At 43.1% G+C, this 23953-nt stretch overlaps 1 protein-coding gene across 6 annotated transcripts in view; it reads right to left on the bottom strand.

Moving 5' to 3' along the window:
• Positions 1–23953, bottom strand: part of ZFYVE26 (zinc finger FYVE-type containing 26) — a 1794472-nt gene that overhangs the window by 1306798 nt on the left and 463721 nt on the right. For all 6 annotated transcript variants that reach the window (XM_077465059.1, XM_077465061.1, XM_077465063.1 and 3 more), the window contains one exon: positions 6289–6408. In XM_077465059.1, the coding sequence (XP_077321185.1) occupies positions 6289–6408 (120 nt within the window). The remainder of the gene's footprint in view (positions 1–6288; positions 6409–23953) is intronic.

Below are 23953 nucleotides of genomic sequence, written 5' to 3'. Positions count from 1 at the left end.
ATGTTGCACAGTGCATTCTGAGCACAATGCATTCTTGAACCCTGTATTCTGAGCACAAAGCATTCCTGAACCCCTGCATTCTGAGTACAACGCATTCCTGAACCATGCATTCTGAGCACAACGCATTCCTGAACCATGCATTCTGAGCACAACGCATTCCTGAACCATGCATTCTGAGCACAACGCATTCCTGAACCATGCATTCTGAGCACAACGCATTCCTGAACCATGCATTCTGAGCACAATACATTTCTAAACCCTGTATTCTGAACAGAATACATTTGAACCGGAGCGCGACAGTGAAATGAAACAAACAACTTATGTCATGACAGAGGACTAGATTGACCAGCCGCGAACTGTGACTGGGAAACGAACCAGTCTCTGGAGCATGCACTGAAATGAGGCTGAAAAAATACTTGGGGGACGTCCAGACGAATCGACGCACAGGGATGCGATCGGATTCTAACGGAGCGTATTACGTGATAATGAAATGATTCCCATGATAGAGACACGAATCAGGGAGGTCGCAAAACCTGCGACTAACAACGAGCGGGCTCTAGAACATGTACTGAAATTAGGCCAACGCAACTGGGACACGCCGATCGAACCTGTGCATTGCAAATGTGACTGGTTTCGAGTCAGGACGTAATAGGTGACAGCAAAATGATTCCCATGACAGAGACCCGGATCGATAAGCCGAAGGCTACGACTAACAAAGAGCGGGCTCTGGAGCATGTACCAAAATGAGGCCGAGCAACCTGGGGCAGACCGGGACGAATGGGTGCATTGCGGATGTGACTGGATTTGAAACGGAACGCAGTATGTGACAGAAATTAGTGAAATGTTTGAAATGATAAAATGAAATGATCTAAGTGAGCCAGCCGTGGCAGAGGCACGAATCGTTGTGCCGTGTGACGCGACTGGCAACGATTTGTCTGTGGAACACGGTGTCGAGGCAGACAATACCATAAGCTAGGAAATAGTGTGACATTTTCAGTTTAAGCAATTCTACCGAAATGAGGCCTGTGCAATGAAGCGAGTTGCGATAATGGTGCGTTCGAGTGACTAACGACCCGGTTTCATAACGAATGACTCGAGGGTTTAGTGTCGAGTTTCGGGTTTTTAAGACACTCAACAGAAAAGTTTTTAGTAAAGGAAGGTCAATCGAGACCCTTACCTGCAGCAGTCGAGCCAGAGACTTTGTACAATAAACACGAACGGGAACGAAAACCACGAGACTTCTTGTAGAGAGAAGTTATCCGAATGGCAACGAAACTCGAGCAGTCGGCCTAGTGACGTAGTATTGCGCACAGGAAACCGACAAAGACCACAGGCGAGTGGGCTGGTTAAATACCCCCCGGGCTCCTCCCATAAATTCAGGCCACCATACTGGCCTTCATATATATATATATATATTTTTTTTTTTACATAAAAGGCCCATGTACTGGACATTGTTTCGTTCCATACAACCCTCCAGATGACCCAGGGTGACTGTACCCAATGTCCAGCACATAAAAAAAAAAATGATATACCCAATGCTCAGAGGCTGATTCGTTTTAAAATAATTATTTCTGAGTATATGGCTAGTAGTACTTAAATTCTCCACAGTATCTGAATCTCTCTAAGGGTTAGCTATAAAGCAGTTTAGATCTATGTCCAGATTTAACCCTTTGGGGGCCAATGACCCCAGTCTATATATCCAAGCAGTTTCATTTTGAGAAATAAGGGTGGTCATATTGCCTCCCCGCCAGTTAGGTTGTATACAGTCTACCCCATAGAACACTAGACAAGAGGGATCTCATTAATGAAATAGGTCAAAGTGCCATGATTTATTAGGTTTCGGGAACCCATTTCTAATGTTCTTAATGTGCTCATGTATATGCACAAATAATGGCCTAGTGGTTCTACCCATATATTGCAAATTGCAAGGACATTCAATGACATATGTCACATGCGTACTGCAGCAAGTAATGAGATCTCTGATTTTATATTCTTATGGTCTGTCTTTGATCTAAAGGTTTCCTTCCTACGGGGTTCTGGTTTACTAACCCTGCACACCAGACATCTTTTACATTTGTAAAGTCCTTTTAGTTCATTAAGGAACTCCCATAGAGAGCTTAACCATATATCTTGTAGCCCTATCTTTCTGAACCTGACCCTGTATAACATCTTTGGGGTCATACACACACATATATATATACATATATATATATATATATATATATACACATATATACATATATATATATATATATACACACACATATATATATATATATATATACACATATATATACACATATATATATATATATATATACACACATACATACACACACACACATATACACATACACACAGTGCCTTGCGAAAGTATTCGGCCCCCTTGAACTTTTCAACCTTTTGCCACATTTCAGGCTTCAAATGTAAAGATATATATATTTTTTTTTTTTTTTTGTGAAGAATCACCAACAAGTGGGGGACACAATTGTGAAGTGGAACAAAATCTATTGGATTTTTGAAACTTTTTTAACTAATAAAAAAATGAAAAGTGGGGCGTGCAAAATTATTTGGCCCCCTTGAGTTAATACTTTGTAGAGCCACCTTTTGCTGCGATTACAGCTGCAAGTCGCTTGGGGTATGTCTCTATCAGTTTTGCACATCGAGAGACTGAAATTCCTGCCCATTCTTCCTTGCAAAACAGCTCAAGCTCAGTGAGGTTGGATGGAGAGCGTTTGTGAAAAGCAATTTTCAGCTCTTTCCACAGATTCTCGATTGGATTCAGGTCTGGACTTTGACTTGGCCATTCTAACACCTGGATATGTTTATTTGTGAACCATTCCTTTGTAGATTTTGCTGTATGTTTGGGATCATTGTCTTGTTGGAAGATAAATCTCCATCCCAGTTTCAAGTCTTTTGCAGGCTCCAAGAGGTTTTCATCCAGAATGGTCCTGCATTTGGCTGCATCCATCTTCCCCTCAATTTTAACCATCTACCCTGTCCCTGCTGAAGAAAAGCAGGCCCAAACCATGATGCTGCCACCACCATGTTTGACAGTGGGGATGGTGTGTTGAGGGTGATGAGCTGTGTTGCTTTTACGCCAAACATATTGTTTTGCATTGTGGGCAAAAAGTTTGATTTTGGTTTCATCTGACAAGAGCACCTTCCTCCACATGTTTGGTGTGTCTCCCAGATGGCTTTTTTTTAGCAAACTTTAGACGAGACTTTTTATGGATACCTTTGAGAAATGGCTTTCTTCTTGCCACTCTTGCATAAAGGCCAGATTTGTGCAGTGTACGACTGATTGTTGTCCTATGGACAGACTCTCCCACCTCAGCTGTAGTTCTCTGCAGTTCATCCAGCGTGATCATGGGCCTCTTGGCTGCATCTCTGATCAGTCTTCTCCTTGTCTGAGCTGAAAGTTTAGAGGGACGGCCAGGTCTTGGTAGATTTGCAGTGGTCTGATACTCCTTCCATTTCAAAATGATCGCTTGCACAGTGCTCCTTGGGATGTTTAAAGCTTGGGAAATCTTTTTGTATCCAAATCAGGCTTTAAACTTCTCCACAACAGTATTACGGACCTGCCTGGTGTGTTCCTTGGTCTTCATGATGCTCTCTGCGCTTTCAACAGAACCCTGAGACTATCACAGAGCAGGTGCATTTATACAGAGACTTGATTACACACAGGCGGATTCTATTTATCACCATCAGTCATTTAGGACAACATTGGATCATTCAGAGATCCTCACTGAACTTCTGGAGTGAGTTTGCTGCACTGAAAGTAAAGGGGCCGAATAATTTTGCACGCACCACTTTTCAGTTTTTCATTTGCTAAAAAAGTTTAAAATATCCAATAGATTTTGTTCCACTTCACAATTGTGTCCCACTTGTTGGCGATTCTTCACAAAAAATAAAAATGTTATATCTTTATGTTTGAAGCCTGAAATGTGGCAAAAGGTTGAAACGTTCAAGGGGGCTGAATACTTTCGCAAGGCAAAATATATATATATATATATATATATATATATATATATATATATATATATATATATATAGAGATAGAGATGATAGAGATAGAGATGATAGAGATAGAGATGATAGAGATAGAGATGATAGAGATAGAGATGATAGAGATAGAGATGATAGAGATAGAGATGATAGAGATAGAGATGATAGAGATAGAGATGATGGAGATAGAGATGATAGAGATAGAGATGATAGAGATAGAGATGATAGAGATAGAGATGATAGAGATAGAGATGATAGAGATAGAGATGATAGAGATGATAGAGATAGAGATGATAGAGATAGAGATGATAGAGATAGAGATGATAGAGATAGAGATGATAGAGATGATAGAGATGATAGAGATGATAGAGATAGAGATGATAGAGATAGAGATGATAGAGATAGAGATAGAGATGATAGAGATAGAGATGATAGAGATAGAGATGATAGAGATAGAGATGATAGAGATAGAGATGATAGAGATGATAGAGATAGAGATAGAGATAGAGAGAGAGAGAGAGATAGAGATAGAGATAGAGAGAGATTTTAGTTTTTTTTTGATAAAGAATATATATTTAATTCTCTATGAATTTCTAATTTTTATTTATTTTGTGTTTTTTTCAGTTTTGTATCAAATAATAATTTTTTGCATTCAAATTATTAAAAAGTTTTTTTTATTTTTATTTTTTGCGTTGGATATATAAATATACAATTTCATATGCAACCTCTTGGGATTGTTTGCCAAAGTTTTTAACCCGTGGTGATGAACATATTACACTATGAGGATTGGTCTTTCTTCCTTCTGAGGAACCACCTGCCCGCTGATCACCATTTGAAAAGGAGCGCCATCTGGGTACCAATTACACAGCAGGGAGGTGGAAGTATCCGATACAGGGCGTTAGGATAGGAATCTGGTGAGTGGGGATCCAAAGGGGCACGAGCACAGACGTTACTGGATTTATGTGAACACAAAAGTCACCTTATTATGGTTATCTGCACGGTTTAAAAATATTGTTGCAGTTATTTTTGTTTTTTTTCTGCACCGTAGCTCCTATTTGTTTTAGAACGGGCTTAGTGTATATTTTTTCTGATGGTTTTTGATGCACTAGTTTTCTGCACACATTGCACTTTAGCACTTTTTGCACTTTGAGGGCACCTTATTAGTTTATAATATTTTTTAATGGTGCTGGATTTTACAGTATCTATGAGATAAGGATCTGGAGTTTGTATTACATCAGATATAATAGAGCTTTTATGTGGATATTACCTAGGTCCTTCCTGTAAGAAGGATACAATATAAACATGTATAGTCATTTGTCTATTGGGATTTCCTACTTTTATAATTTAATATTGCATTATAATTCAATTAATTTAATATTATTTTAATTTAATTTGCACATTTTACCACTTATATCCCAAGGGTTACTTATATAGTTTACGCCCACCACCTACCTCAGGTACAATATATTTTGGGCGCACCACAGAGGAGGGATGTACATAAAGGGGGTAGGTGGGAAGTGAGCACGCATTAGTATTAAAGGGCCCTTTTGTCAGGGATCCTGTCTTCATATAATATATTGATTTGAGCCTCCTTCCCCTCCTTTTTGGTTGCCATCTCCTTCACAATATTATAGTGCATATATGGCTGGTAATGTGGTGTGTGGATAAGCTAATTCCATTGTTTATACACTGCCACGAGCACTGGGAAATATAACTTGAGCATTATATAGATAAAATAGTCATTCTGCTATAGGTAGCGCCATAAGCCCTATAACAACATTATAAATAGCTAAACAGTCATAGTTCTCTAATCAAAGGAGGGAAAAAGTTTCCGTCCTCCCAATAACCTCCTTATAATATATTAAGCCACAATCACAAATCATAAAATTAGAACGGGGGGTCAGAAGTGGTGGAGGAATGAATTTAAAATGGCACAGAATAAGATGGTGAGAGGAGGTGAGGAAATGGACATTTAGATAGTAAATGAGGGAAGGAGAGAAATAGGAAAGGAGAGGGATGAATGGTGGAGGAATTCAAAAGTTGACTAAAGGATATAAAATTAAAGAGGCATAAAGTGTATAGAGATGGAGTAGGAAGAGGAACGGGAGGTAGTTGGATTAAATGAGAAGGTTAATAAGTAGTGAGGACTAGATAAAATAAGGTGTATAGGGTGCATATATAAGCACCAAGTATGGGTTGTATATTTCTTCTTGTATAGTAAATGAAATGACTAAAATTATAAAGCATTAAAAAAAAAAAAAAAAAAACAAGCCACTTCACCTAATTCAGTCTGTGCCTGAAGTACGCTTGGGTAGTTTATGAGTTTATTAATTTGCTGAAGAACAGCCTGGAAACCGTTGATACCTTCAGAATGTCCCATAACTATATCTGCTTTCCGTTCTGCAAAACAAAAATAAAACATGTATTTACACATATATGAACAAATAGAAAAATTTTAACACCACAGGCAGGAAGGTTTAACCATTTTAAAAATGTTTTAAAAATGTTTAGCCATAACATTTAGATCACTGAAAGGTAAAAGTGACTAGCTACAATAGCATTTGTTACAATGGCATCTGCAAGTTAGTGGTAAATAATAGGCAGCAAGTAAATATGTGTTGAAAGCAGAAAAAAAAATAGTATTTTTTCATCATACTTACCTGTAAAATCCTTTACTCTGCGTACATCATGGGACACAGAGTTAAGCTAATATTCTTTACCTGCTTTATCTCCTGGTGAATGGACACTGGCAGTCCAAAAGTCTTTAGACAGGAAGTGACCCTCTATATAACCCCTCCCAAACAGGAAGTACTTCAGTTTTGTAGCAAGCATTGAATCCTCAAAAAGAGGGGAGGGACCTCTGTGTCCCATGCAGTGGCGGTCCGTCCATAGGGGGTGCTCGGGCGTTGCCCCCCAAGCTAAAAAAAAAAGAAAAAAAATGTCACTTTAAGAGTGACCGGGGGGCGGACATGCTGCGGTCAATGGGAAGCTTCCCAGCCTGCAATCAGCTGATTGCAGGCTGGGAAGCTGATTTGCCCATGTTTAGGGTGTCTGCAGGGCGCAAGCTGTGTGCCTGCACACACTCCCACTCTCCTGGGACTGGTCAGAATATGCTATTAGCCTAGGATTGGCTGGCGAGGACAGTGGGCGGCCGCGGTACTATGGGGGTGGTTTCCCGGTCACAGGGGGAGGAGTCTTTAGTTTGTGTGTGTGCGGTGGACTGGATTCAGAGAGAGGAGCGGCTGTGGCACCATTGAAGGTAAGTCAATGCACTCCTGTGCTGCTAGGCTAGCGCTGACACACTGTCTCTTGCCCCTCCATTCTGCACAGCCACACATACATGCTGCCTGTCTGTCTCTCTCTCACTGCACAGCGCCTAGCCCCACACTGTCTCTCCGCCGGGTCTGACAATTACACAAGCAACAAGCAGATGACGGCTGGCCCAGGCCATGAGTACAGTGATGGGGGAGGAGCTACAAGAGGTTGCGGGTGCTGTGTCAGTTTTCCTAACCGATGTAAGCAAGACACATGTGGAGTGGAGGGAGCCCAGACCAGAGACTAAGATACAGAGAAATGCAGGGGAATCCCCAGCGCTGCCATTGCCAATGATCCAGTCCCCACTACCACCGCTGATTCCATCCCACCCCCAGAGCACAGACGCCTCCCCCCCCGGCACTGACACTCATCCCACCCCCTCAGTACTGACACTGATGCCACCCCCCAGCACTAAAACTGATCCCATCTGCCCTCAGCACTGACACTCATCCCATCTCCCCCCCAGCACTGACACTCATCCCATCCCCCCAGCACTGACACTGATGCCACCCCCCAGCATTGACGCCACCACCCCAGCACCGACGTTGACAACATCTTCTCCCAGCACTGACACTCAACCCACCCACCCCCGCATTGACACAGACGCCACCCCCCAGCACTGATACTGATGCCTACCCCCCAGCAATGACACTGATGCCACCCCCCCAGCACTGACACCACGACCCCAGCACTGACACCACCACCACCCCAGCACTGACACTAATGCCATCTCCTCCCAGCACTGACACTGACGCCACCCCTACAGCAATGACACTGACGCCACCCCCCCAGCAATGACACTGATATATACCAGGCTTTGTGAGAAATGCTACATGCCAGGCTTTGAGAGAAATGCTACATGCCTGGCTTTGTGAGAAATGCTACATGCCAGGCTTTGTGAGAAATGCTACATGCCAGGCTTGTGAGAAATGCAATATGCCAGGCCTTGTGAGAAATACTACATGCCAGGCATGTGAGAAATGCTATATGCCAGGCTTTGTGAGAAATGTTATATATCAGGTCTGTAAGGTTGGGCTATATACCATGATCTGTGATGCTGGGGCTATATACTCTGTCCTGTGATGCTGGGGCTATATACTCTGTCCTGTGATGCTGGGGCTATATACTCTGTCCTGTGATGCTGGGGCTATATACTCTGTCCTGTGATGCTGGGGCTATATACTCTGTCCTGTGATGCTGGGGCTATATACTCTGTCCTGTGATGCTGGGGCTATATACTCTGTCCTGTGATGCTGGGGCTATATACTCTGTCCTGTGATGCTGGGGCTATATACTCTGTCCTGTGATGCTGGGGCTATATACTCTGTCCTGTGATGGTGAGCTGTATACTCCGGACACTGAGTGGAAGCAAGTGGAATACAGGGGATGGAGTGGGTGTATTCTATAAGGGGTGTGGCTTATGAGAAACTAAAACTTCACCAGCCGCCACTGGTCCCATGATGTACACAATGAAAGGGATTTCACAGGCAAGTATGATGAACAAATCCTATTTTCTTTTTCATATATCATGGGACACAGAGTAAAGCCCCATACACACTATCAGTTTTTTTTCTGCTATTGTTTGCCAGGGTGTCTCCTCCCCTCAAGGCTATTGCTCAGGGACGTTCAAGCAGGTAATGAATATTAGCCTAAAGAACCATACACATTATCAGTTTTTCTGCTGAGTTTTTCCTTCAGATTTACCAAAACCATATAATATGAGGTCAAACCTTAGGAGTTTCAATTTGTATGCAATCAGGCAGGCCCTTGTACTACATGGTTTTGGTAAACCTGAAGGAAAAACTCAGCAGAAAAACTGATGGTATGTATGGGGCTTTAGGCTAATATTCATTACCTGCTTGAACAACCCAGAGCAATAGCCTTGAGGGGAGGAGACACCCTGGCAAACAATAGCCATCAGACCTTATACGGCAGCCCGCAGTACACTGTGGCCGAAAGTTGAATCCTCAGCTGCTCGAACATGCACTTGATAAAATGTTGTTTACATATGTACTGAAGAGCAGGTAACAGCCTTACAAATCTGAGCCACAGATACCTGATGGCAAAAAGCCCAGGACGTTCCTACAACCCTGGTAGAATGAGCTCTCACCCTAATGGGAGGAGCTTTACGTTTCAGACTATAAGCCTGAATGATCAATTGACGTGCCCAATTGGTAATGGAAGCTTTGGAAGCTGCCAGCCCCTTCTGGGGTCCTTTTGGTAAAAAAGAAAAAGGAGTCACAGATCTCCACAGAGCTAGACAAATAAACCTCGACTGCCCGGATAACGTCCAAGGAGTGCAGTTGTCTCTCTTACACTGAACGAGGCTGAGAGAAAAAAGAAGGCAAAATAATGTCCCGATTTAAATGAAAGACCGACACCACTTTTTGGGAAAAGGATGGAACAGGTCATAACAGAACCCTGTCGTGGTGAAGGATCAAGTGCAGTTCCCTGCATGAAAGGGCTACTGTCAGGGAAGTAGGCGCAATCTCACGAGGTACGTTCGTGTTAGCGCGCGTCGGCGCCTACGGAAGCGCAAGGTAGTTTCAAGACGAACGGCCGACGCTACGTCTAACCAGGCGGGCATACGCGGTGATGTTACGAACACACAACGTACTCGACGTAGCCGTACGATCGCCTCGACGCGCTCACGACGTGACCTGGATACCTCGCCTATTTAAACGTTCGCCTGACAGTGCTGCATCGCTGGATTATCGTCAGCTCCCCTGTGTACCTGTACCCGTGTTTCCTGCTATCCGATCTCCTGTGTACCGACCCGGCTTGCTCGACCTGCTCCTGTTCTCCTGGCTCTTACTCCTGGCTTGTACCCGACGTTCCTTGTCTGCTCCCTGCACCCGATCCCTGGCTTGTCTTGACTACTCTCTGGACTTCTGCTGCTCCACTCTTGGACTTCCTAGCACGGTTGCCCTTAGAGACTTGTTTACCCGGCCCTTGACCTCTGCTGCTACCTGGCAACCTGTGCTACTGTGGGCACTGCATCCCTGTGTCATCTTCAGGGTTGTGCTGCACTCGGCCGCAAGGGGAGCCCTCTCAGCATCTCGGCCTCGCTCCTGATCGTGACAGCTACCAACTCCGACACTCTTCTAGCCAAGGTGATAACCATCAGGAAGGCTAGCTTGTGTGACATCAAGTCTATTAGAATGTCCTTGATATGTTCAATGGTTGTTTCTGTAACACAGACAGCACCAAGTTCAAGTCCCAAGAACACATAGGTGACCTAATGGGGGGAAGCAAACAAGCTACCCTCTGCATAAAGGTTTGGACCAGTGAATGGGAGGCTAAAGGCCTTTGGAATAATACTGATGGGGCTAAAACTTTACCTCCGATTGTACACAAAGACAATTTTATTTCCACATCTGACCGTAGAAAGATTTCTCCCAATCACTTATTTCCGAGGATACCATTTTTTGGTTTCACAAATAAATCTTCCTAGTGACACCTTTTCTAGTATTCACTAGGGTAGACACCACTGGTCCCGAGATACCATGGTCCTTTAACACCCTGGCTTCAATGGCCATGCTATCAAATTTACAGACTGTAAATTGGGGTGGAATATAGGACCTTGGGACAGTAGATCGGGGCTCCGTGGAAGTGTCCATATCCCATCTATTGTCAGTCTCACAATCTCCGGGAACCAGGGCCTTCTGGGCCAGGGTGGTGCCACCAGAATTAATGGAACTCCTCCTCTCTGAATCCTACGCATCAAATGTGGAGGGAGAGGGATTGGAGGGAAAGCAAAAACCATGGAGTAGTGGTTCCATGGAATTACCAGAGCATCTGCTCCAATTGCCGGCGGATCTCTTTTTCGGGACAGAAACTGCTGTAGTTTGCTGTTGAACCTGGATGCTAGTAGGTCGACCTCTGGCCATCCCCAACCTTGGCAATATTCCTGGAACAACCCTGGGTGTAGGGATCATTCCCCCCGGGCAGATTTACTAACGGCTGAGATAATCTGCCTTCCAGTTCTCTACTCCCCGGTATAGACTGCGGATAGAACCAGCACATGTCCCTCGGCCCAGGCTTGTATGTGGTTCACCTCCTTCAGAGCTGAACAACTCCTGGTACCTCCTTGGTGGTTTATATAGTTCAATGCACTGGTATAGTCAGACTGAACACTGATAGGGTAGTCCTGAAGCTCCACCATCCAGGACCACAGGGTCAGTCGCACTGCCTGTAATTCCAGGACGTTGATTGGAAGGATCTGTTCTGTCCTTGACCATTTCCCCTGAGCTGTGAGTGAGCCCTTCTAGGGTCGCTCCCCAGCCTGAGACACTGGCATCTGTAGTCAGTACTCTCCAAGTTACCAGGAAGAAGGATCTTTCCTTTCGCAGGATCTGATTCTGCAACCACCAGTTTAGGCTTAAGTGTGTTTGAGGAGACAAGACCATTGTGTAATCCAGGGCTTATCCTCTCCTGCTCCAAGCCAACAATGTGTCTTGTTGTAGAGGCATGGAATGGAACTGGGCATAGGGCACCGCCTCAAAGGAGGATACCATCCTCCCTAGAAGACTCATACAAAGCCGATTGGTGGGTTGTCTGGTGTCCCTTATCTGACACACCTGATTCTTCAGGGCACAGACCTTTTGCGGGTGGCAAGAATACTCTTGCTTGGACCGTATTTAGTATCAGACCTAAATACTTTAAACTGAGCTGGTCTCAAGGTTGACTTATTTGGTATTTATGATCCAGCCTAAGCTTTCCAAATACTGCACTGTGCATGTTATGCTCTGTTCTAGAGTCTGTAGTGAGTGATCTCTGAGCTGGAGGTCATCCAGATACCCAAGCACCAACATCCCTTGGGCCCTTAAAAGACCCAGTATTGGTTCTAGGACCTTTGTGAACACTCGGGGAGCTGTAGCAAGCCCGAAAGGTAGAGCCACAAACTAAAAATTACCTTCTGCAATTCACAGGGACCTCTGATGAGGCGGAAAGACAGGTATGTGTAAATATGAGTCCTTTATAGCAATGAAGGCTAAAAAGTCTCCCATCGTTAGTCAAGACTACTACTTAGCAGACCGACTCCATCCGAAAGGACTGGATCAGTAGATACTGGTTCAGGGATCTTAGGTCCAAAATGGGTCTGGTGGCCTTGTTTGGTTTTGGAACCGTAAACAGGCTTGAGTAAAACCCTTGCCTTTTGTTTGATACAGGAAACTCTACAATCACTCCTTAATGCACTAAATGATCTAGTGCCTGAAACAATAAATCTCTTTTCTGGAGGATCCGAGGGAATGCCGGATCTTAAAAACCTCTGAGGGGGAACCCCCCCGCAACTCCAGCTTGTAACCAAAAGATATAGTTGAGACGACCCACTCGTCCCGAATTATTGTTCTCCAAATGTGTGCAAAGTGCAGAAGCCCCCACCAGAGTGGGGGCATCTCCTCAAAAGGAGGGCTGGGTGCTGGATTTAGAAGAATTAAGGGCTTTTTCTGTCCCTGGCCTTGCAGCTTGCCCCTGGCTCTAGGGTCCTGTTGGCGGTGGAACTGCCTTGGTGGGGAGACATTTGAGGAAGCAGTCCCTGAAGTTTTAAACGAGGGATGCCTAGTGCTTTTCTTCATGGGAAGTAGAGACCACCCTCTGGAAATCTTTTGGATATATTTGTCCAAATGATCACCAAATAAACATTTCCCATGAAAGGGGAAACCTGCCAATAACTTCTTACAAATAAGCTAGGCTGACCAGTTCTTAAGCCACTAAATGTACAGACAAGAGAGACAATTGAGAAACCTGCTGTATTGAATCCTTTAAGTTGTCAACATCAAAACACAGCGCTCGAGCAGCACCTTATCTACCTATTTCCAGGCAGATCATCCTCCTGGTTAGGCCTGTCAGGCCATCTGATCCTTTATGGACTGGCGGATAACAATTGCTGCAACAGCTGGCTGAATAGCTGAACTGGCCAAAGAAAAATTAGCTTTTAATGATGACTCCAATTTCTTGCCAACAGAGTCTTTCAAGCCCTGTGCATTATCCACCGGACAAATTAAAGGGGTTGTAAAGGTAAATGTTTTTTCACCTTAATGCATTCTATGCATTAAGGTGAAAAAACATCTGACACTGCCTGCGCCCCCAGCCCCCCGTTTTACTTACCTCACCCCTCGAAAGTCTCGCGCTCGTCCCCCGATGTCCTCTCCACCGTTCAGCCTGGCCGCTGATTGGCTGGAGTGGATGGAAAGCAGCGCAGCCATTGGCTCGCGCTGCTGTCAATCACATCCACTGACGCGGAGCGCCGGGGGGCGGGGCCGTGTGATACAGCGAGAGGCTATAGCCGCCGGCTGTATCATGGGAGCACGCCCACAGATGCTTCTCACCATGCGAGGGAACTCGCATGAACGGGAGAAGCACCTGCGGGAGGAAGCAGAGACAGCCGCCGAGGGACCCCAGAAGAGCAGGTTCGGGGCCACTCTGTGCAAAACGAGCTGCACAGTTGAGGTAAGTATAACATGTTTGTTATTTTTATGAACAAATTCACTTTACAATCCCTTTAAGTTCTTGTTTAACCCTGCTGCCGGTATTCCCAAGTCTGGCTGGGGGTGGAAGTTTTATACCAAAAGCAGTAACCCCGAGCCAGACTCGGGACTGCATCGCTGAATCCAGGACAACACTTACTTACCTTCTCCCTCGGATCCAGCGATGTCCCCCCCCCCGCTGTACGAGCGGCTCGTCCTCCACTCGATTCATCATGGAGACGATCTCCGTTCCCTGCGAGCGTTGCGACGCACGGGGATGGAGATCGGCGCCAAATTCAAAAAGCGAAACACACAGTATACATACAGTATACAGATTACATTGCTGTATGTAATTATTTCGCACCCCCTTTGTCCCTAGTGGTCTGCCCAGTGCTTGGCATGCAGTTTTATATTATAAAAACTGTCCTTTATGCCTGGAAACTGGAGATTGTCCATAGCAACCAAAACTGTCCCTTTACATCAAAAATTATTTTAGACCAGCTAGAAAACAGTGAAATAATCACTCGCAGAATTGAGTGATAGCGATTTGTGGGGAGATCCGTCATCAAATATTGAAAAGTAATAACAGTGACAATTCTGCAACTGAGCAAATTTCAGTGTTTTTGATTTGATAACATTATTGAATAATTTTTATTATTGTTATATTATTATTTGGTATAATTATTTATAGTTATTTATGTTATAATTTATGATTTCATTTTTCAAACTTTATCATACCCGGGATGTCTGCTAGACTCTGGTTTGGACAGATTTAAGTGAGTTATTCCTAAGAATTACAGGACTACAATATAAAACGCCAAATTTTCATGCAAAATAATTTTACCGCTTTTAGCGCCTAAAATCCGAAATAATCGTACCGCCAGGGAGGTTAAGGAAGAGAATGCTGCTCTATGGCTGGCATGCTCCACTTCTTAGTGCACTCTTTATCCATGGGATATAAAAGGGAAAACCTCTTAGGAGGAACAAAAATCTTGTCAGGATGTTCCCAATCAGCACACACAGCCTGTTCCAACAGAGGGTGTTGGGGGAAAGGCTGTGTGGCCGTAAGAGGCCTTAGGGATCCCTAAGATGACCCAGGGGGGCTCAGTAACCTATGCAAGAGGAACTACTGATGACATAGGTGTCCTTCCCTGTAGTGTTAGTCCCACTCCTCTTTTTTTTTTAAGTCATTTGCCATCCACAAAAAGAGTACCTGGGTGTAGTATTACCACACCTCAGAAGGGGGACCCCTTAATAGGGCTTACCAAGCCCATATGCAACAATCCGCTAAGCACCTTTAACCCGCCAAGCAACACATAGTGACCCGGGTAAGGAGGAATCAACCACTCCAAGTGGAAGGGGCTTGGCTGTATTTTCGTATGGCGCAAATCTTTGTGCACCCAGATAAAGGCTACGGCACCTGTGTGCCATGGCTGCCAAACAAAATCTGCTGAGCCTAGTGGCGCTCTTGCAAATGCACATGTGGAGGGCGGCAGAGTGGTGTAGTGGGTAGCACTCTCACCTAGCAGTAAAAAGGGTCGCTGGTTCGAATCCCAACCATGACACTACCTGCCTGGAGTTTGCATGTTCTCCCTGTGCCTGCGTGGGTTTCCTCCAGGTACTCCGGTTTCCTCCCACATGCCAAAGACATGCAGGTAGGTTAATTGGCTTCTGTCCAAAATTGGCCCTAGTATATGAATGGGGACCTTAGATTGTGGGCTCCTTGAGGGTAGGGACTGACATGATAGGGACAATTGTAGACATTCACTCAGGTTGAACTGGATGGATCTTTATTCAACCTTACTAACCATGAAACATGCACCACGGCAAACCAAGGCAAAATGGCACACCGTCGTGCACGATCATACAGGTAAAAAAAAGTCAAGACACAAACAAAAAAAAAAAAAAGGTACACTTTGCGAACCACTGCTAGCCCAGAACGTCCCTGTATGGTCACCGCACACAGGTCTCCAGCCTCTAGCCAGCTTTTCTGATTGCTGCAATCACCGGGACACCCCACAATAAGTAAATAAGGGGATTTCACTTACCCATCCAGACGCAGGGCAGCTTAGAAACTAATGCCCCATACGCGCAGTCGAAAAATCAGACGGAAATAGTCATATCGGATTATATTGTCGGAAAATCCGATCCTGTGTGGGCTCTATCGGACTTTTTCAGTCAGAATTTCAGATGGAAAAGGTTTGAGAGCTGGATCTAAAATTTTCCGAAAACAAAATCCGATCAAACCTTTTCCGATCGTGTGGAGAGAATTCCGACGCACAAAGTGCTGTGCGTGCTGAAAAAAAAAAAAAAACAACTTTGTGTGACCGTGTGTATGCAAGACAAGTTTTGGCCAAAATCTGTCTAAAAAAATCAGACGGATTTTGTGGTCAGAATGTCCGACTGTGTACGTGGCATTAGAGCCAAAACTTCACCCATCACAATGAGTTCCTGACACTTGAGGACCTTAAAGGAATAAGTACCCTGTTCATGTTTAGGGTCCACTGCCTTGGACCTGTACAGCACCCTGCAGGAATGCCTTAGCGCTGTAATGTCCAGGATTCCACTTTGCAGGGTCCAGCACCCGCAGGCTGCATTACAGGCAAAACCTTGCAGGATCTTGAGTCTTATTTGCAAGGCCCGGGTACTATTTATTTAAGCATATAAAGCCTGTGCCAAATGGATCCGATTGGTCAATCCTTTGATTCATTTAAGAACAGTTTGTGGGACTGGAGACCTGAAGCTCAAACAACTGTGCCATCCACCTTGCAGACACTGGTAAAAAACTGAAGTAACTATTGCTCTGGGACGTCCAAGCCGGTAATGAATATTAGCCTAACTCTGTGTCCATGATATACTGTATGAAAAAGAAAATAGGATTGTTTTCATCATACTTACCTGTGAAATCCCTTTCATTGAGTACATTATGGGACACAGAGGTCCCCCCCCCCCTCTTTTTGAAGATGCAATGCTTGCTACAAAACTGAAGAACTTCCTGTATGGGAGGGGTTATATAGGGGATCACTTCATGTCTAAAGACCTTTGGACTGCCAGTGTCCATTCACCTGGAGATAAAGTATAACCCAGCAGGTAATGAATATTAGCCTAACTCTGTCCCATTATTTATGAAAAAGAAATGGGCATTGTAGTTTGTGTATAGTCTATAATAAAATAATATTCCTAAGTGCACTGTTCTTATACAAATAAATACATCTCATAAGAAACAGTTAAGTGCCCTAACCATACTGTAAAATAAACTAAATCTTAAATTAACAAATCTATATAAAGCAAGCCCATACTGTATTTCATGTGCAAATATGCTATAATGCAAAAAATGCTCAGTTCCAAAACATCAGCATTTCTTCTCTCTTGCAGTAAAAAAATTATAAGGTGCACCACCATGAAAAGCACCCCCAAATAAATTATCAAAAACGGTTAAATTTGCTCCTTACCAGCTGCTTTGATCCCACAAGGAGATCACTAAATCTCTTGCTGCATAGCAGACACATACACCACCATCTGGAATACAAAAGCTCTCCCAACTCCTAAGACAAAAAAAACTCCATGGAGGGGATTCAAGTACAGAGGGAGATATACATAGTGTAGAAATTCACCAAATGATTTTAATAAAACAATGAAATGATACTTACAATCTCCAAGGAAGAAAACAGCACGCATTACAAACACCCAGCAGGTTAAAATGGTCAGCCCTACTTGTGGAACATCACCATGTGTGAGGCTCAATGGGTTTCTCCATAACAAGTGTTGTCTGGGGATCTGAGGCTCACACGGTATGTCAGCACTTCAGCTTTTATACAGCTCTATACAACAAATCTCTGGGCACCTATGCGTGCAATTCACGCTCCATACATGGAGATAGGAAATAAACAAAATGTCCCCCAATTTGGTCCCCTATTTTACGTTAAAATGATACCATATGCCAATTAAATTCCAAAAAACATACATAAAATCTAAAAAAACATGTGTGCTAACAACCGACAGGTGCTGGACAATGGCACGCCCCTAAGGTGTGTACTCCCCCATATATTCCCTCCGATTACTGGGAGTCCTCAGTTTTGTAGCCAAGCAATACAAGTGTATACCAAGAAGGGAGGGACCTCTGTGTCCCCTGATGTACATCAAAGAAAAAGATTTTACAGGTAAGCCGTTTTCTTTTCTTACATCAGGGACACAGAGCCATAGTAATTACTATGTGGAATGTCCCATAGCAATGGCAACTGAAAGGGGGGGGGGGGGGGGGAACAAAAAACAAAGGAAGGAAATCAGAGGACTCCTACTGCAGCCTGCAGCACACTGCGCCCAAAGGCAATATCCTCATAACCTTTAACATTGATTTTTTTTAAACTTTATATCTTTATTAATTTCTTTTTCAATTCAAAACAACTCATACAATCTTCCAATAAAAAGCCAATAGTAACATAATACCAGTTTACATATCCCTCACCCAACCTTCCCTTCCTACATTCATCACCTTCCCAACTCATACACTCCCATTCATCATACTTCCTTCTTACTAAGAGCTACCTTCATTCATCATTTTTACATACCATTCCCTCCATATCTTATCAAATTTTTTAATACCCCCTTGTCTCATGTATGCCACTCTCTCTTTAAGGATAACCCTATTCATATTTTGCACCCACTCAACGCTCGTAGGGGGTGTGGCTGATTGCCAATTCTGGGCTATGAGTTTTCTAGCCTGAAAGTGACACCTTACTTTGGCTAAATTACTATCCTTAGGGTCACTACTCCCCTTGATCCATCCCAACACGCATCCCATTGGTTCCATTTCTACTACCATCTCAAAAACCCTACTAACTATCATCACAACCTCCCTCCAATACCGATGTAGCTTGGGACATCTCCAAAACATGTGGATCATATCTCCTTCTGTCCTTCCACATCTAGGGCAGGCTGCATCACTCCTTCTACAAAATTGCGCCAACCTCTTAGGGGTGTAATACGCTCTATACAATAAAAGTAGATGTGAAAACTTTTGAGATGGAGAAATGGACACCCATGGTGCCACCTCAAGGATCCTCTCCCATTGGTCTTCTGAGATGTCACCCACGTCGGACTCCCATTTTTTCCTGTTTTTTTTTACCCTGTTTTTTTTCCTGAGATTTATTACACAACTCCCCATACACCTTGGATATTAAACCTTTCCCTGATTTTGCTCGCAATACATCCTCTATTACGGGTATCTCACTCCATACCATTACTGTCCCCTGGAACTGTTTATTCAAAGCATGTCTGATCTGCAAGTATCTAAAAAAGGATTTTTTTCGGAAATTAAAAACTGATTCCTTAGCTCTTGGAATTGTTTCATTCTACCATCCTTATATATCTGATGAACAAAATGTATACCCCTATTTTCCCATTCCCTTACTTGTCCTATTTTTAGAACCTCTTCCAACTTATTATTTGCCCATAAGGGGGAGTATTCCGTAAATCCCCCATAACCCAGTATTCTTTTAGTTGTCTCCCACACCTTAATCATTAAACCTAGGGTAGGAACATCCCGTATGAGTGCCCCTGCCTCTAATGCTACTACTAGTGATCTTCCGAGGAATTGTTCGAGAGGAGATCCTTTTTCCACCCCCCTCTCTCTACCCTTCCTCTCCTGCCAGGTGTTGTAACTGAGCTGCTATGAAGTAATTAAACGGATGTGGAAGCGCAAGTCCCCCCCCCGTTACTTGGAAGTTGCAGAGTCTTTAACCCAATACGTGCTCGTCCCCCCTTCCACATTAATTCTCTAAATATGGAATCTATCTTATGGAACCCGTCCTTATATATCCATACTGGAGAATTGTGCAGTACATAAAGAAGTTGCGGTAAGAGAATCATTTTAATGAGGTTGCATCTACCCGCTACTGAAAGTGGTAGTTTCTTCCATATCTTAATTTTTTGTTTAAATTTGGCTAGCAGTGGAACCAAGTTATTTATCACATATTGCTTAGGATCTTTGGAGATACAGATACCCAGGTATTTCATCATACTCACTATCTGAATATGTGCGGCTTCACATGGTAGGGGGCTGTCTAATGGGTCTATAGGCAATATACAGGATTTATCCCAGTTTATTTTTAGACCCGCAAGATGTCCAAAATTGGTAATTCTATACATCACTTCCCCTATTGAATGCTGAGTGTCTCCAAGAAGCAGAAGGAGATCATCTGCGAATAGTACTACTTTTTCTTCTTCCTCCCCTCTCCTAAAACCTTTTATCCTCTTATTTGATCTCAGGGATATAGCCAAAGGCTCGATCGTCATAGCGAACAGGAGGGGGGACAGGGGACACCCCTGCCTCGTACCTCTCTTTAATCGGATCCCAGCCGAGCTTTCGTTGTTAACACTAATCCTTGCTTCCGGACATCTATATAACATTTTAACCCATTTTATGAATACCGGGCCCACCTTATATTCTCTCAAGACTCTCCACAAGTATCTCCAGTCTAGTGTATCAAAGGCTTTAGCAGCGTCCAAGGATAAAACAGCTCTCTGGCCATCTCCATCCACAGGTATCTGAAGGTTCAAGAAAACCCGTCTTATATTTGTATTTGTGGATCTCCCAGGAATAAATCCTGATTGATCAGGGTGAATAATTTTCCCTATCACTCTGTTCAATCTATTTGCCAAGACCTTAGCTAAGATCTTTACGTCCAGGTTCAACAGGGAGATAGGTCTATATGATGAAGGGGCAAGAGGGTCCTTGTTTTCCTTTGGCAACACTATTATATTTGATTCTCTCATTGAGGGAAGTAGTTCTCCTGCTTCTATCGCCCAGTTAAGGACTTTTAGGAGCTCTGGGATTAGTACCTCCCCAAAATGATGGTAGACCTCCACTGGAAGGCCATCTGGGCCTGGGGCTTTCTGTCCTGCCATTTCTTGTACTATACGCCAAATTTCTTCAATTGTTACAGGACCATCTAGCATATCTCCATCTTCTTTCGAAAGATGTGGAATAGCCAGCGGGCTGAAGAATGTATCCATTTCCTCCCTCATCTCGGCCTGGTTGGATTGATATAGGTCCTCATAGTACGCTCTAAATCTCTCTAAAATATCTGATTTATTAGTGGATATCCTACCTTCCGCCATACTAATCCTGGGTACCATGGATGGAAGATAATTTGTTTTCACAAGGTATGCTAGCATCCGACCTACCCTTTCACCTTCTCCAAATACTAGTTTCTGAAATAAAAAATTATTTTCGGCCTTCTCTACCATTATATGACGATATTCCTGCTGCGCTTTCATCCATTTTCCCTGGTTATCTAATGTTGGATTTTTAATATATTGAATTTCTAAATTTACCACACTCCTTGAGGCATTCTCTTCCCTTTCCCCAGACTGTTTTTTAATTTTAGACATCTGTTGTATTAAAAGACCTCGGAGATAGGCCTTCAATGCATCCCATACCATCCCTGTCGGGGCTGAACCTGTGTTCAAATTTATAAATTCTTCAAGTGAGCTCAATACTTCCTTTGGTTCCCTCATAAGCTCCAACCAAATAGGGCTGAATCTCCACCCCTTTCGCTGACTTCTCTCTCCTATATCCAAGAAGCTCTTTATTGCTGAGTGATCCGATAGGCTTCTTGGCATATAGCTTATTTTTTTTATTAATGCTACCGCCTCATCGTTCCCCATAATCATATCTATCCTCGACAGGGTTGAGTATGAGGTGGAAAGACACGAGAAGGTTTGAGATTTTGGATTCTGGAGTCTCCAGAGGTCCTTCAGACCCATTTCTCCCAAGAACTGCGACAAGCGGCTCTCACTTATACCCCTTTGCTGAGCCCTCCCGTTAGGGAATCTATCCAATATTTTATCCATGACCATGTTAAAATCTCCCATTACTATCAGTGGGACTTCCGGTTTGTCCACCACAAATTCAACCAGGTCATATAAAATATCCGGTACAAAAGGTAAACCGCGCTACTCAAACAACAAAAGAAAGCAACCTATAAGCAGCAACCCTAATCGTAATACTCCGATATCAAACTAAATAGGTGAACAAAATGAGCTGCGCTAAAAACAATGAAACTAGAAAATAATCAAACACCAAAAAACCTAATCAACCTATACCAATAGACGTAAAAACAATATTAAATTGACAGAAAAATGTGATTAGTGAATAGTATACATGAATACTAACGTATCGTCATAAAGTGAATAAAGTGTATACTAGACCTAAAATGACATTGATGTGAATATTACAAAGAAAACCCCCACAATAATTAATGTAGATTGACACAAAAAAAGGGTTATAATGTGTGCTAGATTTAAACGAATAGTATTAACTACAATAATATTCAAAAAACCATAAAAAGTTCATATGTGATGAAAAAGATATTTTTATATAGTCCCAAGATTAATATTGGTTCTTCAAACTTGACATAAAGGTGCAAAAATATCCACAAATGCGTGTATATAAAAACAAAAAAAATTTTTCAAAACAATCCTCCACCAGTGAGAAGAGGGGCCGCTTACCAGAGCTTTAGATCCCAGTGTTAGTGAGATCAGTAAGGCAACAGCACAGAGGTTTCTGGGTGAACCGTCACAGGCATCCCACCATCTCCATCTCCAATATGAAGCCTCCAATCGAGAAACGAAGGTGTCGTAGATTGCTGACACCACGCTGTCTCTATCTCCAATACGAAGCCTCCAGTCCGGGAACGAAGGTATCGTGGATCATATAAAAAATCAAAGACACTCGCATAGCGTAAAACCACTTGGTTTAATAAAGTAAAGTTTAAAAGATTTACACTCACATGCGTAAAGAAAAAACGATCATATAAAAACGAGCCGGCCGGACTCGTGTGCCGCCCGCACTTCCTGGTTGGGCGTAGAACGCGGAGACGTTGGGAGATAGGCGTTCTGACGTCTCCGCGTTCTACGCCCAACCAGGAAGTGCGGGCGGCACACGAGTCCGGCCGGCTCGTTTTTATATGATCGTTTTTTCTTTACGCATGTGAGTGTAAATCTTTTAAACTTTACTTTATTAAACCAAGTGGTTTTACGCTATGCGAGTGTCTTTGATTTTTTATATGATCCACGATACCTTCGTTCCCGGACTGGAGGCTTCGTATTGGAGATAGAGACAGCGTGGTGTCAGCAATCTACGACACCTTCGTTTCTCGATTGGAGGCTTCATATTGGAGATGGAGATGGTGGGATGCCTGTGACGGTTCACCCAGAAACCTCTGTGCTGTTGCCTTACTGATCTCACTAACACTGGGATCTAAAGCTCTGGTAAGCGGCCCCTCTTCTCACTGGTGGAGGATTGTTTTGAAAAATTTTTTTTGTTTTTATATACACGCATTTGTGGATATTTTTGCACCTTTATGTCAAGTTTGAAGAACCAATATTAATCTTGGGACTATATAAAAATATCTTTTTCATCACATATGAACTTTTTATGGTTTTTTGAATATTATTGTAGTTAATACTATTCGTTTAAATCTAGCACACATTATAACCCTTTTTTTGTGTCAATCTACATTAATTATTGTGGGGGTTTTCTTTGTAATATTCACATCAATGTCATTTTAGGTCTAGTATACACTTTATTCACTTTATGACGATACGTTAGTATTCATGTATACTATTCACTAATCACATTTTTCTGTCAATTTAATATTGTTTTTACGTCTATTGGTATAGGTTGATTAGGTTTTTTGGTGTTTGATTATTTTCTAGTTTCATTGTTTTTAGCGCAGCTCATTTTGTTCACCTATTTAGTTTCATATAAAATATCCATAGTGGCTGGTGGTGGTATGTAAACATTGGCCAGAATCAAAGTCTTTCCCTCTAAAGTACCATATAGAAAAATATACCTTGTTCATCTATCTTCACCTGGAGACAGTTAAATGAAACCCCCCTTTTAATAAAAATACTAACCCCCCCTAGAAAAGGAGGTATAACACGAATGGTATTGGATATGATATTCCCCCCACCCCAACTGTGTAGTGGTGGTTTTTGTAAAATGTGTCTCCTGGAGAAAAAGAAGCATTGCTCCGTGGGACATAGCTGATAGCTTAACTGCCTTCCTCTTCTTCAGGTCCCCCATCCCTCTAACATTCCAAGAATACAAAGCAAGACCTCTTCCTTCTAATACAGTGCGTTCACTCATTACTAAT

The sequence above is a fragment of the Lithobates pipiens genome, unplaced genomic scaffold (genome assembly GCF_037356315.1).
Source record: "Lithobates pipiens isolate NorthernLeopardFrog02 unplaced genomic scaffold, aLitPip1_a1.2 Scaffold_30, whole genome shotgun sequence".
NCBI classification, from domain to species: domain Eukaryota; kingdom Metazoa; phylum Chordata; class Amphibia; order Anura; family Ranidae; genus Lithobates; species Lithobates pipiens.
Note: the sequence above shows the minus strand (reverse complement) of the source record. Positions and strands in the feature narration are given on the sequence as shown.